This window comes from Pyrus communis, chromosome 1 (genome assembly GCF_041283825.1).
Source record: "Pyrus communis isolate YQ-2024b chromosome 1, ASM4128382v1, whole genome shotgun sequence".
Taxonomy (NCBI): domain Eukaryota; kingdom Viridiplantae; phylum Streptophyta; class Magnoliopsida; order Rosales; family Rosaceae; genus Pyrus; species Pyrus communis.
In genome coordinates this window covers 5,569,975-5,584,798 of record NC_142565.1, presented here as the reverse complement: position 1 = coordinate 5,584,798, position 14,824 = coordinate 5,569,975, and the positions used below count along the sequence as shown (strand labels likewise).

Below are 14,824 nucleotides of genomic sequence, written 5' to 3'. Positions count from 1 at the left end.
TATTCTCTTCATCCTGGTTTCCCTAATAGGAGCTGTTGGATCTAATTCTGAAATTTCGCGGCATATCGACTTCACCTTGTGAAAGTACTGGGCAATCGTCATGTCGCGTTGTACCATCGATAGCAGCTCATTCTCGAGAAGTTGCAATTTTGTATCGTTCCTCTTCGAAAAGAGTGTAACAAAAGTGTCTCATGATTCCTTTGGCGTTTTAGCATCCCGAATGTGCTCCAACATTTCTTCTTCTATTGTGGTCTTTAAGGCAAACATTGATTTGCCTACTTTAATTTTCCACTTCCGCAAGACGCCGTTAGCATCTTCCGCTGCCGGTTGTGTAACTTCACTACCACCGACAACCTCTCACAAGTCTTGACCTTGAAGGTAAGACTCTATACACGTTGCCCACGTGTTATAGTTTTGGTTGTTGAGCTTCTTGATTCCTCCAACAACTTGAAGATCACCCATCGTATCGGCAAGACTTTGACTACACCGAACAAGCTTGAGTGACTACCATACAGAGTAATACACTACTCTCGACACAAAGAAGCTCCCTCTCAAGGTTTGTGATAACCCCATCAATAATCTCAAGAAATTTTTTCTGATGTGGAAGATCAGTCAAAACTGCAACCACAGAGCATACTCGGAATTTCAAGAGACTTTACAACCAATGCTCTACCAAGAACGATCCCTGACCGACTTGGCTCTGATACCAATTGTTGAATAAGAAGAGTATCCAAGATAACTCTAATGATCCCAAGAAGAAGAAAATAGAGCACACTCTTAAAGAAAGCTCACAAAACAAACTAATTAGCAAAGCTTTTCTTATTTAGCTCTAGGCTTTGTTTTTCCTTGGATGATTTACAATGCTTGAGGACTTGGATATTTATAGCAAACCAAATGAAAGCTACACCACACACTTACTTCACCTACAACATCCACCTACTTCACCTACAACCTCCACTTACTTCACCAACCTCACACACTTACTTCACCTACAACATCCACCTACTTCACCTACAATTGACATTGATTCTCAACATACATGTGATTAGCATGATGATTAAGTTGCTGGTCAAATTTGCAGGCTTTGACGCATGTTTTAGTTTGAACACAAGACAGTTACGTAGTTCACGTCATGTCGAGATAGAGTCACATATTCGTAAATTAAAACTTTCAATAACAACAATCAGATTGATTTTAAGTTAGATGTTCACATTCTAATATGGTATTAGAGTGAGTGTTTATTTTTCTATTCAATGATATGGCATTTATACAGACAAGAAATTGAACCCTCGAAAAAACAATAAAAAATAAATCCTAATGACTGTAGTAATCCAAAATTTTGTAAATTCCTAAGTTATGCCTTGAAGTATCCCCTAATAAGATCCAACCCTTTTTGTCTTCCAAAGGTACATTCCAAGACCATATATTGTTTCATGACATATTCCTTCATGAACAGCTCTGCTTTCATTGGAAATACTGTTCCTACAACCAAGTTAGCTGTCTGGAAAACACAGTAAAGCATGGTATGATTACTACATTCCCTTTTCAATTTTATCCGTATATGAAAACGACGCGATTTTTATCTCTCAAATCATAATATAGCTACAATTTTCTCTTTTCACACTTAATTTCTTGAGTTACTAACTTATGAACATTTGATTTTGAATTTGCTAAAGTTATTGGTGAAATCATAGAACTCAAAGTTCTGGATTTTTTTCTTCAGGCATCTGAGGCCAGAACTGGCAAATGGCGCGGAACAGTAGGGGGCATTGTTGAAGCTCCTATAGACAAAGTATGGAGCATGGTTTCTCAAACCAAAAGACTAGCCGAATGGATGCCGATGGTTGAGCGCTGCACTGATCTAGCTGGAGAGGAAGGCGTTCCAGGATATGTTCGGTTAGTCTCGGGCTTCATGTTCCCTCAAGACGATGGAGACAGGTCATGGATCAAGGAGAAGTTGGTGTCCATGGACTCATCACAACATAGTTATGCGTACAAACTGGAAGCAAGCAACGTAGGGTTGGATGGGTCTGTAAATTCACTGAAGCTTGTAGATTATGGGGATGAGTCAACCCTAGTTGACTGGTCATTTGAGGTCAACCCCGTAGAAGGTGCATGTGAGGACAGCACTGTAGATTATCTAGGGTTTCTGTATAAGTCTTGCATTAAGAGGGTTGAAGCTGCTTTAGAAGCAGCATCCAAGAAAGTTTGAGTAGAATGTTATTGTACATGTTTTTGTTTAAGTAAATAAAAAATAAAACTCAACTTTCTGTTCTTTTTCTATTCCTTTTCGTACACCTCTGCTATGTTGAACTGAAATTGTTATGGTTTCAAGGTTTTAGAGAGGCGATCTAGTATCTAACTACTAATTGATCGAACACCGATATTATTCTTGACTTAACCACTTGTACAGTCCAATTGTGTAATATGCAATTCACACACATCAGAGAGCTCCTAGACAAACATGGACTTCTTAGGGATTCAATTTCGAACAATGTTGTTGGTTGCCTTCTTGTATACGGCATTCGTTGAGTCCTTGATTCGACACTATAAGTTCAGTGTCTTGTTTCAAATTGAGCTCGCATGTATTGATGTTTCAGTACTAGTGTAACATTAATGGCTGGATTATATATGCAGGTGGTCTTCAAGAGCACAACAAATCTTTGTTCGTCGAAGCACATCGTCACCATAAATGGGAAGTTCCCCGGACCAGCTCCATATGCAAGGGAAGATTATACAGTAATTGCAAAGGTCACCAACCATGTGAATCAGTGTCACAATCCACTGGTGAGAACTATTCCATTCCCACAAATATACAAGAAATCTTTATATATGCGGAACTGTTCCTGTCACGTGACAATACTGAATGACATAACAATTTAACTAAAAGATGATATACATCCAAATTTAAAGACCGATTTTACTTTTTTTAAATGTCTGTCATTTTTTAATTGAATTACATTGTCATCTTAAAAGTTGATGAAATCCTAATAAATTAATCATATAATTTTGGTAATGGAAGGCATGAGGTAAAGCAACTTGGAACTAGTTGGTCAGAAGGGCCAGCATATATCACACAATGCCCCACACAACCTGGCCAAAACTATATCTACAATTTCGCACTTACAGGCCGAAGAGGCACACTTCTTTGGCCTGCACACGACTCTTGGCTAAGGGCCGCTCTACACGATGCTATGATCATCTTGCCTAAGAGAGGCACTCCTTACCCCTTTCACACACTTGTGAGGAAAATTTGTGATCTCGGGTAAGTTGAGGCGGTTCCGGTCGCAATATGTTGCACTGTTGTCCAATTTAATATGTCTAGTCACAACATTCACTAGCTCACAATATATTGAAATAATCAAGTTTAGGCCGAACTGCTAAATGAGGTCTACTGATTGCAGCTAAATGGAGAAAATCAGATGTTGAAGCTGTGGTCGATCAATCTATATAGTATGGCCTGCCACCAAATGTCTCGGATGCGCACACCATCAGTGGCCATGCCGGACCTTTTCCTGGTTGCTCTTCTCAGGGTACTGAAATGGGGGGCTACACTATACATGTTGAAAGTGGCAAGACCTACTTGCTACGCATCGTGAACGCCGCGCTGAATGATGACTTGTTCTTCAAGGTAGCCGGGCCCAACCTAACCGCTGGAGAAGTCGATGCCTCCTACACTAAGCCGTTCCAAACTGATACAATATTCATGAGTCCAGGCCAAATCACAAATGCAACTCTAACAGCAAACCAGGGCATTGGCAAGTCCTTCATAGCAGCCTCTACTGCCAACGTCCAATTAACCATAGAATATTCGTTTTTTTCACCATGTCTGTTGGTGTAAATCCATGTGGTACATCGGTCAATGGGAGCAAACTAGTAGCTGCCATGAACAATGTTAGCTTTATGATGCCATCTATCTTCCCTCTTCAAGCGTATTACTACAACGTAAAGGGAGTCTACACACTTGATTTTCCGGCAAACCCTCCAAATCCTTTCAATTACACTGGCATATCTCCGGCGAACATTCAGACCAAAAACAGGACAAGAATATACCCGCTGGAGTACAAATTCGACTGTTCAGATTGTGCTAGATACAAGGTACTGCTGTCATAGCACCAGAGAGCCATCCAAAGAAAAAGTAATATTTTGTAAAAATGACCTGAAAAATGTAAACGCGCCAGATAGGGGTCGAACCTATGACCTTCTGCTTAGGAAACAGACGCTCTATCCACTGAGCTACAGGCGCTTGTTGATATGCATTGCGGTTGAGTTATATTTAATTGATCCAAACGAGTTGGCAATAGGCAATAGAAAATTGAGAATGACAAACCATTTGTGTCCTCCAACACACCATTGTTTATTCTTGTTCATGTTTTCTGTTTGACTTATTCAGTTTGATGGTCAAAAATAAAAATAGTGTAAAAATTAGCTTCCCAAAGTTACGAGTATTCTTATAAAAAGTTGGATCCGTGGTAGCTAATTTGTTTGGTATACCAATAAAAAAAGTCAAACTGCATCGTATTGGTTTTATGTGGTTTGATTCCACTGTAATTTAGAGCTTATGTAAATGTATCAGACCCAACATCCACTTGTATATTTATCTTTATATTGTTTATACATGTAGTACTACAATAGGCTGATAACTAAAAGTGTATGTTCAACTTTGAGTCAAGGGAGAGTTGCGAATGAGGGTTGGTTAAGTTGATAAGGATCGTTATTTTTGCTAGATTAAGGCCTATATTTAGGTCTTGTTGTCAACAATCGCTCTTGGTGGGCGATTTGTGAAAACCAAAAAAAGAGACTAGAACCCCTCTGTAAGTCCTCAAAGAAGCTCGTAGTATGCCCTAACCCTAAATGGGTTAGCCTTCCCTCTCCCTTAACCTTTTGTTACCAAAAGAAAAAAAAAAGGATGTCAAGTGGGAGTTTAAAGCAGTTGATTTAGTTGTAACTATAATAGTTATTGAGCTTTGAAATTTATGTGCTAGAAAATAAAATATATGTAGCAGTCACAAAATATTTTGTCATAATTGAGCTGATGAAGTTGAAAAATGTAAAAGAAATAAGATTCAACCCAAAGAAAACCATAAAAATTAGGGGTGGGTACTTGATACCGAAAACTGAAAGAAAAATACGAATCAAATCGGACCGCATGAAGCGGTTCGGTTTTTTTATTTTGAAATGGTTTCCGCTTTGAAACCAAACCACATTGTAGGGTTTGGTTTTAATTTTGGCAATTGAACAGCTTCGCAAATATTAATAAATATTTAATTAAGTATTCATATTAGATGTCATGTTTTAATAAACCCAAAACCAAATGCATCGCAAATATTAATAAACATTTAATTAAATATTCATATTAGATGTCAGATTTTAATTGATTATTTGCTAGAGTCCATACATTTAGTATAGACTCAACAACACTAAAATATCATCGCTATATTTAGTCTTCGACAATCCACTGCTTAGAGGCAATGGTGCTCTGGCCTCTCGATCTCATGACTATTATATTTGCAAGAGAAAGAATGTATAGCTTCCTCATAGATTTTGGTTTCTTCACAAACATATTTGCAAAAAGTTTTGGTTTCAGTTTCGGTTTTGATTTCGGTTTCACTTTCACTCACAACTTCTTCGAATTGTGTCCACTACTAATCAAAATTAGTGATTCTTGCTGTACTCAAATTCAATTAAACTGTTTTACTGTAATTGGTTTGGTGACGATTTTTAAAAGTAAAATTAATCCAACACGAAATCCGAACGATATCCATCCGTACCTAATTTAACCAAAATATCAATTAATGAATCATACTTTCAAAATGCCTTGTTTCTCAATCCCATTACACAAAAGCCACAGAACACAACAGAAACCCCCATTTTTTTAAACTTTAACGACTCACTCAGCAGATAGATAAACATCCGAATTTTAGCCCCCCCCCCCCGGCAAAAAAGGAGAAGAGAAATCCAAACCTCTCTGACTATTCATGTCCCCACAGTCCAATCCCACCGCGCCGTGTGTCACGCATCACATCTCTCTCAACTGATGTATCGTACACTCACACAGCCATCACAGAATGCAACAGTTGCTGAAGTGGTTCTGATCAATTTCTTTGATTCTCACTGTCCTTTCCCAGTCTATATATACACCTATATATACACATTCATATTTTCCTCTTCCTTCTCTTCAAAGCAACGAAGCCAGTAAATCTTTTTTCCCGCTTTTCTCAGCCGTAATTCCCCTAGAATCTATCTTTTTTCTCAACTGGGTATTTTATTGCTTTTCAATCCTTCACCTTTCAGTCTTTTTCTGGTTAAATTTCACAAGTTTTCAACTTTTTACGATGTGGGTTGCTTTCAGATTGCTATAAAGCCCTCACCCTTGAGCTTAATTTCGTTCAAATCCCAAAATTTCATCTGGGGTTCCCCCTTTCTCTTTGGGATTATACCCAACAAACCAAATCAGATTTTTCTCAGGGTTTTCCAAGGTTCTCCCCGATTCCCAAAAAGTGGATTCGTTCCAAGATTCTTTGGTTCATGCTATCAAGGAAAAAGGAGATTCTTGATTCCCAGTAAAAATTCTGAATTGAATGCCTTTTTAAGCTTTACTTCAATGGCCTCCGACTGAATAAGTGAAGCAGTTCCTGCATATTTTTACGACTTGGAAAAGCATGGAGACCTTGTATTTCTTCCAGGAGAGCCAGGGCTCGGAGTGGACTAAGGAGGAGAACAAGATGTTTGAGAGTGCTCTAGCTATGTTCGATGAGAAAAGCCCGGACAGGTTTCAGAGGGTGGCGGAGATGATTCCGGGGAAGACGGTGATCGACGTGATGAAGCAGTACCAGGAGCTGGAGGAAGATGTTTGTGAAATAGAATCCGGGAGGTTTCCTATTCCTCCGGGGTACCCTCAGTCTTATTTCAGATTGGAGTTAGGGGATGATCGGGATTTCGATGCTAATCGAAAGAGGCCGCTGGCGGCGAGGGGTTCTGAACAGGAAAGGAGAAAGGGAATTCCATGGACACAAGAAGAACACAGGTTTATCTCCATCCATTTTTTTTTTTTTTACAATTGCCTTTAATTGTTGTGCTAGTTCTAAATTCAAGTAAATGGAGAATTCTTACATGCAACGTAGCATTAATGTGCAAGACCTATTTAAAATGATTATTTCATTTTCTATGAAAATATGTGGATTAAACTTGTGTTTTCTTTATTTTTCAAAGTAGTTTTTATGGAAAAACGATATTCTAAGCTTACCCTAATCAACCGGAAGAGGATCCAAAGGGTGCAATGGACGACTAATATACTGTCAAAGCCAACTGACCTAAAACATGCTCTAGTTTGCAACTAATTTGTTATGAACCACTCTAACTTCATGTTCTAGATACAGTTCAAAAGCAGTCATCTATTTAAATCTTCAAATCCAACTTGATTTTGATGTAGCGGAGTGATTTCCGCACTCCTAGTTTTACCTTCTACTTTCCTCGGCCTTAATTATGACTCTTGATTCTCCTCGAAGTATGGTGGTGAATAAATATGTTAGTCAAATCGCAATTGTCTAGATTACAGTTTGATTTCTTGGTATGTTTTTTGACACAAATTGCTGGTATGAATCATAGGCGATTTCTGATGGGACTTCTAAAGTACGGGAAAGGGGACTGGAGAAACATCTCCCGGAATTACGTGGTCACCAAAACTCCCACACAAGTAGCAAGCCATGCTCAGAAATACTTCATGAGGCAGCATTCAGGAGGGAAAGATAAAAGGAGGCCAAGCATCCATGACATAACTACTGTCAACCTCACAAGCGATGCACAGTCAGAAACTAACATGCCTCCTTCAGACCAGTTTCTGCCGGAGCAGAAGTCCACTGAATCGCTGAACGTGTTACTTGACTGGAATGCGGCTGATGATGAAGGAGCTGCCATGGGTTTCGACTCTACCCATGGCAATCTCTTTGATCCATCTCCGTATGACGTAGATGCAGATGGAATCAAGATGCAGCTGCAGAAACTGTATAGTCGCGCTCATTATGCTGCTCATGCCACACCTCAAAATTCGCTGTATCTAATGCAGTCCGCAAGACATCAGATTCATGGATAAAAACAGGCCTGTTTGTTGTCTTCATGGATTGAAAATCCAAGTAAATGATTTTCTTCAGAATTTCTGTGTTCGTCTTTTTATCATGTTCGCGTTGGATTGATTAGTTAATAAGGTTTTCAATTTCGTACGTAGTTCTTGAGCATTGCAGAATGGTAAAACTCCAGTAGGCCACAAAGTGTAATGACTGAAATGTGAATGGAAATGAATGGTAAATTGCTTTTTCCCTTCAGGAATTTGCATACCGCCCCCGGATGTTTTTGAATATTTGAGTTGTAAAATAGACATGTATACATCCCGTAACTATCCAGCAAGATTTATGCCGTACCGTAGAAATCCCGTATATAATATATGCATGTATGTATGATATATTATAGGCATATTTCAGGCATGCGCATGATCTTACCTTTTATATCATTTTCTTTGCTTTATAATCCTTCTTTGGTCTTCATGTGGGTACAGATTGAATATTTGCATGATTTGAGAGACAGAATCCAGAACTTTACATCTCCAAATCAATCATATAAACAAAGAATAAAGTTACAAATATCTACTCATAAGAATTTACATTTTTTATTTTTCCTATTGTTTCATAATGCGCGGTGACATTACACTTGAAAATTTCAGTAAAATTGTGTAATTAAGGTATATATATTAAATTAAGTGCTATCAGCGAAGATTCGGCTTTCAAAAAACTTGAAGAATCTCATATTCTCGTGACAAATGCCTTACAAAATGACATGGTAGGACAACCTGACCGAATTTCCTCCTGGATTTGCACTTGGGATGGCTGAGGTTGATCTTAGATTAATCTGTGGTTGCATCACACGTAGAATGATCTTGCAACCACTAGGGAAAAAGCAGACATGTCATTGGCCGATGTGGCTGCTGACTCACTCTGCACTCTTTTGAAAATTCCACAGTATCTAACGTATTGCTTTACCTTTTCTTCCCATAAAAATTTTTACTTTCCGACATTGTTTTGCTTTATATGCAAAAACGACTTGCCCTCCACTGGACCACTACTAAGATGCTGAGTTTGCATTCCACTCGATAAGCATCCATCTGCGTCAATCCATCGTAGGATGCAGGATCTTCCACGTAAGAAATGCCAATATGCATTTTTGACATTCGGCAACTTGGTCCTTTGCTTTGATATTTTTTGCTGTTGGAGCCAATGCCACTGTTGATGGTGGCTACACTTTTTGCGTCATCATTGTGCCATTTGTTTCGGTCTAGCCAAGCATTGTGCTTTGCTCTTTGTAGAGTGTAATGATTCGTTTAATAATTATTTCGTTTGATTTCAAAACTCTTAACATTTTACTTCGTTGTGTTGTAATAATTTGTTAGTTTGTATGTGGCTGGCCATGTTGTACTTGTGTATCAATGTGGATTTACTTCTAAATTCTATTCAATTCTAACATCAATATAAGGTGGGAGAAGCTCACTCATGTGTGTATCGAGTTTTATTTCAAAAGATTTTGGTATTATTCATAACAAACCCTGATATGCAATCCTCTATTATTTTTTACGAAAGCTCTACCATATTCATGTGTAAAGCATGCACGGGATGAACAGAGTGTTTAATGTGCAACCAATGATCCAACGGCTAATAGTTCAATGACTACGAATATCATTGTACAATATGCACTAATGCATACTAAAAAATCTCCTAGTTTCAAAAGTAGAATTAAGTTCTTTTGTAACTATTACTAATATCTAGCCAAACAATAAGTAAGCCTCTACTATTTTGGCTACTTAGATGAATCTAATGAATATGGATTTGAGTGCACTAGAAATGTTCTTTTGATCATCGGGTGATTAAAAAATTCATGATCACTCAATCTTAGACTTGATAACAAGGGTGAAGAATAAATAAACATGTTTTTAATGTCTAATTTCTAACAGTTAATATCAAATTCAAATATGATTGATTATGAGTCTTTAGTCACCAGTGTCAAAGAGAACGAGACTCTTAATTTCAAAAATGACATCATGGTTTTTTGTTATTCTAACAATTAATTATGAACTCATTTGAAAGTGCTTTTAAAATGACTGAAAACACTTTTGGTAAAATCGATTTTGGGTTCCAAAAGCACATTAAGTGGTTTTTGGAAGAAGTATCAAATATATGTTTCTTGCATGAAGCACTTAAAAGTGTTTTTTAAGGATCCTACTTGAATTTTTACAAGGGATTGATTTCAAAAACATTTTCACTAAAGACTTTTTTAGTTATTTTGAAAACACTTCCAAATGAACCCTATGTTGTGTAATATGGTACGACTATGTTTGTTTTATTAGAGTCGTTTTTCTCTACCGACTAAATGTATGGACTAAGATCGAGTGAAAACAACTTAGTGCGCGTTATTGTCACTTTTGCACATATCATATTTGTAAACACCACACACTCAGCGTTAAAAAGTTCCAAAGCAACATGAGCAACTTGATTATCCTTTTTAACATTTAATTGTCTAGGTATAGTCCATCTTTCTGCAACTAGCATGAGAAAGCATCTGGGCCCTTTATTCCAATTTTGATCAAACCTTTGAGAAAGTTGAACCGTACACCTTTGGCTTCCTTCTTTTTTTTTTTTAATTAATTTCATGTGTAGTAGCTACACTAGGTTCCAATTTTGATGTCGTCTTCATCGACCTCGCATGGGATTTAGATTAATCTGTCAGGAAAGATTGTTAATCATAAATATCAAATTAGGTAGAACTTAGATGAATCGGATACACCGTTACGGTAGTATCTCAATCCAATCTATTTCATATGGCATAGTGTCAGTGGATAGGGAAGAAATTGTGGCGGTGCACCTGGTCATTTAAGTTGCTCTCCTAATTAGCAGACAAATTCGTGTAAGATTTTGCTCATTATATGAGACTCGTCCTTGTCAGACAGCGTTACCGAATATCTTTTTTTAAATTAGAGGATAGAATAGGTGACCATGTTATACTTGCATACATGAATGTATAGTATATAGTTAAATACAATAACTTATTAATTTATCAATGTATTAATAACTTATTAATTTATCAAGATATTCTTTAGTTTCTTAAATATTGTATATTATAGTTAGTTTTTCATTTTACGAACTAAAAATGCTATGTATTGTTTAACTAAATTCCACAAATTACAAAACCTAACCAAACACGAGAAGAGAACTCCAAACAAACGAAGAAGATTCTCACAAATTACTCTCTAACTCTCAAATTCACAAATTAACGCTCACCAAATTGCCACACGGATATAGCACGCAAAATAAACTAACCCTAAGGTCCTATTTTATAAAGTATAGGATTTAGGTCTACACAAGAATCCTAAAAGGAAATAAAATCCAAAACCTAGTAGGCAAGAAAATCAAATCCTTATCTTATAATGATAAAGAATCCAACAAAAAAATGAAAATCCCAACCCAAATAGGACACAATTGGCCTAAATAGGATTCTAAAATGAAATATGTAACAAACCAATTTTTTGCATCACTCTAATTTGAGCTGCAAATCACAACAATACATTGCGGAATTTAACCGTTGAATGTGTGCTAAAAATTTTATAGAATTTAACGGTGAATCTTAGCCACTGAAAAGACATAAACCACGGTCTAGTGGTATCCCTCTTCACTGCCAAAGGAACATTTAAACTACATTATTGCTTGCCCATTGTGAGGCTTAACCCACTCCCCCACCCATTTAGTGTAAATAATATTGTTTAAAAAAAAAAAAAACATAAACCTCATATTGATGTATAGTAGGAGAGAGGATCATCGCCGGATCCTCCAATCACATCCGTTCATCATATATCGTACGGCCAGTTTTTTTCAGGTACTATTTATATTCAATTTTAAATAAAAAAATTTACAATGATTTATGACCGCACGATGTACGATGAACGGATGCAGATCCTCACGAAGAGATTCCGGCGAGGATCCTCTTGGGTATAGTAGAACTCCAAAGTCTAATACCCTGACAATAACTTGTACTTAACGCCATCTCCAACCGAGGGCTGGCCAGAGGGCTCGTTTTAGCCCTCTGGCCCTCCAAGATATTAATATTTTAATAAACAGTACATGGCTATATTTGTCTCCATCTCCAACCGAGGGCCAAATGGCCAAACATAATTTATTATTTAAATTTAAAAACTACAACAACTTAAATTTAAAAACTACAACTTATATTTAAAAACGACGAACTAAATTTAAAAACTACAAATTAAATTTAAAAGAATGGTGAATGAATGGTTTAGGTGTTTATAGGAACAAAAATAGAATTTTTAAGAATTAAAATAAAAAAAAAAGGCCCAAAAAACCTATAAAAAAAAGTTTTTAAAAAAAATATTTGAATCCAACGGTAACTGGCATCAGCTAGCCGTTGGATTCAAATTTTAGTTTAAGCATTCCTGTTGGTTATAACCAACATGATTGGTGTTTTTTCTGGCCAGCCCTTTGGCCCTTTCAAATTTTGTGGGGCCCTCTCAGATTCCATGAGCCATTTGGCCTAACCCTCGGTTGGAGACGATTTTCGGGCTATTTTCGGCCCTCTGGACAACTGAGGGCTAGCTAGAGGGCTCGTTTTAGCCCTGCCACAAAAAACTGTCTCCAACCAGGGGCCAAAGGGTCATAGGGCCAAACATAATTTATTATTTTAAAACTACAACTTAAATTCAAATCCAACGGCTAAGTGACGTCAGCTAGCCATTGGATTTGAAATTTTCTTTTGCTATAAATAGGGTGGATATTTGGCTATAATTCACACAACTTTGAATTCAATCTCTTTCAATTCAAGTTTACAATGAATTCCAACTTTGGATCCTCTTCGGATTCCAATTGGGGGTCCTCATCCAATTCCAAATTGGAAGCAAAATGGGCGCAAATGAGACAAGAAGATAAGGAGTGTGACGAAGAAATTCAAGTAAGGCGTAACAAACAAAACATAGCAGCAGCCATGGCTACGGTCATGGTGTGTCAGCCAACTGAAGAACAACCTCAATGGGGTGGCTTTATTGTTAGTCGTTCTTACAAACCACGAAACAGAGCGATGTCGTATGCCAATCTGATGAACAACTACTTCAACCCCAACTCGATGTACACAGAAGAGGATTTCAGACGTCGCTTCCGGATGAGGCATCATGTCTTCGAGCGTTTACTTCATGATGTCCAGCAAGTTAATTCATACTTTCAACAGAAGTTGGACAGAGCAGGCCGCCTTGGTTTCTCACCTCATCAGAATGTTACTGTTGCACTTTGAATGATGGCCTATAACACCCCAGCTAATTCGATGGATGAAACCCATGATATGTTTGAGTCTACATGCCTTGATACTCTTCAACAATTCTGTGACACAATTGTTCAGGTTCACAAAGATGAGTACCTCCACGAGCTAAATCAAGAAGATCTGAATCGGCTCCTTCGCAAAGCTGAAGACTGTGGGTTTCCGGGCATGATAGGGTCATTAGACTGCATGCATTGGGATTGGAAGAACTGTCCCACCAGATGGCAATGAGGCTTTAGCAGAAGGTCAAGAAAGCCAACTGTTGTGGTAGAGGCGGTTGTCTCATATGACATATGGATTTGGCATGCTTTCTTTGGAATCCCTGGATCCCAAAATGACTTTACAGTTCTTGGGCGTTCACCCTCTTCAATAACTTGACGGAAGGTAAAGCACCTTAACTTCACTACTACATCAACAACCGTCAATACAATATGGGGTATTACTTGGTAGATGACATCTACCCAAAGTGGGCGACACTTGTCCAAGCAATTCCAAACCCTAGGAATGACGCAGAAAAGTTGTTTACCTTACACCAAGAGGCATACCGGAAAGATGTTGAGAGAGTTTTCGGTATTCTACAAGCACGGTGAAAGATTATTAGCGAACCGGCAAGATGGTGGAGTCGAGAAAATTTGGACTTTATCATGATGTCTTGCATCATATTACACAATATGATAGTGGAAGATGAGCGAGATGAGTATATTGATGAAGAGTCTGATGACAACCAAAAATATCCAAATAGGTCAAGAAGGGCTCATGCAAAAATATATGATAGGCCTAATTTGCGTTTCAATTGAAAAACTAGTAGTATCTCTATAAATGAGTACATAAGGTGTTATAGAATGATACGTTCTCGTGCCACAAAAAAGTACCTACAACATGATCTTGTTGCACATCTTTGGGCCAAAAGAAGCATGGAGTAGGCATTTAAGTTTTATATTGTTAAATGTTTTTTAAAATGTTGTTTAAGTTTCATGTTGTTAAATGTTTTTTTTTATGTTGTATAATATGTATGTTGGTTAATGTTATTTCATATTGTTTAATGTTGTTTCATGTTACTTAATTTAATTTAATGTTGTATAATGACTTAGGAAGTTATAGGAAAAAAATATAATTTAAAAAAAATATGAAACAAATTTTGTGAAATAGAAGTTATAGGATAAAAACAGAATTTAAAATAAAATAAAGCAACTATGTGAAATAGAAGTTGTAGGAAAAAAATGGAATTTAAAAAAAAAGAAACAAATTTTGTAAAATAAAAGTTATAGGAAAAAATAGAATTTAAAAAAAATATTAAAAATAGAAGTTATAGGAAAAATTTTGTAAATAAAAAATAATAATAAAACTATAAAAAAAAAAAAAAAATTCAAATGCAACGGCTAGCTGACGTCAACTAGCCATTGCATTTGAATTTTTTTCTTAAACATTCATGTCGGTTATAACCGACAGGAAAACTGAATTTTCT

The 14,824-nt window shown here is 37.0% G+C and overlaps 2 protein-coding genes, 1 non-coding gene and 1 pseudogene across 3 annotated transcripts; 3 read left to right on the top strand and 1 right to left on the bottom strand.

Annotated features, from left to right (window-relative positions):
* Positions 1-1,384: 1,384 nt before the first annotated feature.
* Positions 1,385-2,283, top strand: LOC148699035 (lachrymatory-factor synthase-like). Its single transcript, XM_088694280.1, has 2 exons — positions 1,385-1,523; positions 1,724-2,283. The coding sequence occupies exons 1-2, from the start codon at positions 1,521-1,523 to the stop codon at positions 2,210-2,212; spliced, it is 492 nt and encodes a 163-aa protein (XP_088550406.1). The 5' UTR covers positions 1,385-1,520; the 3' UTR covers positions 2,213-2,283.
* Positions 2,284-2,464: 181 nt separating this feature from the next.
* On the top strand, positions 2,465-4,301 carry LOC137719685 (laccase-22-like; annotated as a pseudogene).
* TRNAR-CCU (transfer RNA arginine (anticodon CCU)) lies at positions 4,174-4,246 on the bottom strand. Its single transcript has one exon. It is a non-coding gene; the product is annotated as a tRNA-Arg (tRNA).
* Positions 4,302-5,886: 1,585 nt separating the features above from the next.
* Positions 5,887-8,321, top strand: LOC137720593 (transcription factor DIVARICATA). Its single transcript, XM_068459683.2, has 2 exons — positions 5,887-7,027; positions 7,609-8,321. The coding sequence occupies exons 1-2, from the start codon at positions 6,663-6,665 to the stop codon at positions 8,090-8,092; spliced, it is 849 nt and encodes a 282-aa protein (XP_068315784.1). The 5' UTR covers positions 5,887-6,662; the 3' UTR covers positions 8,093-8,321.
* The last annotated feature ends 6,503 nt before the right edge of the window (positions 8,322-14,824 follow it).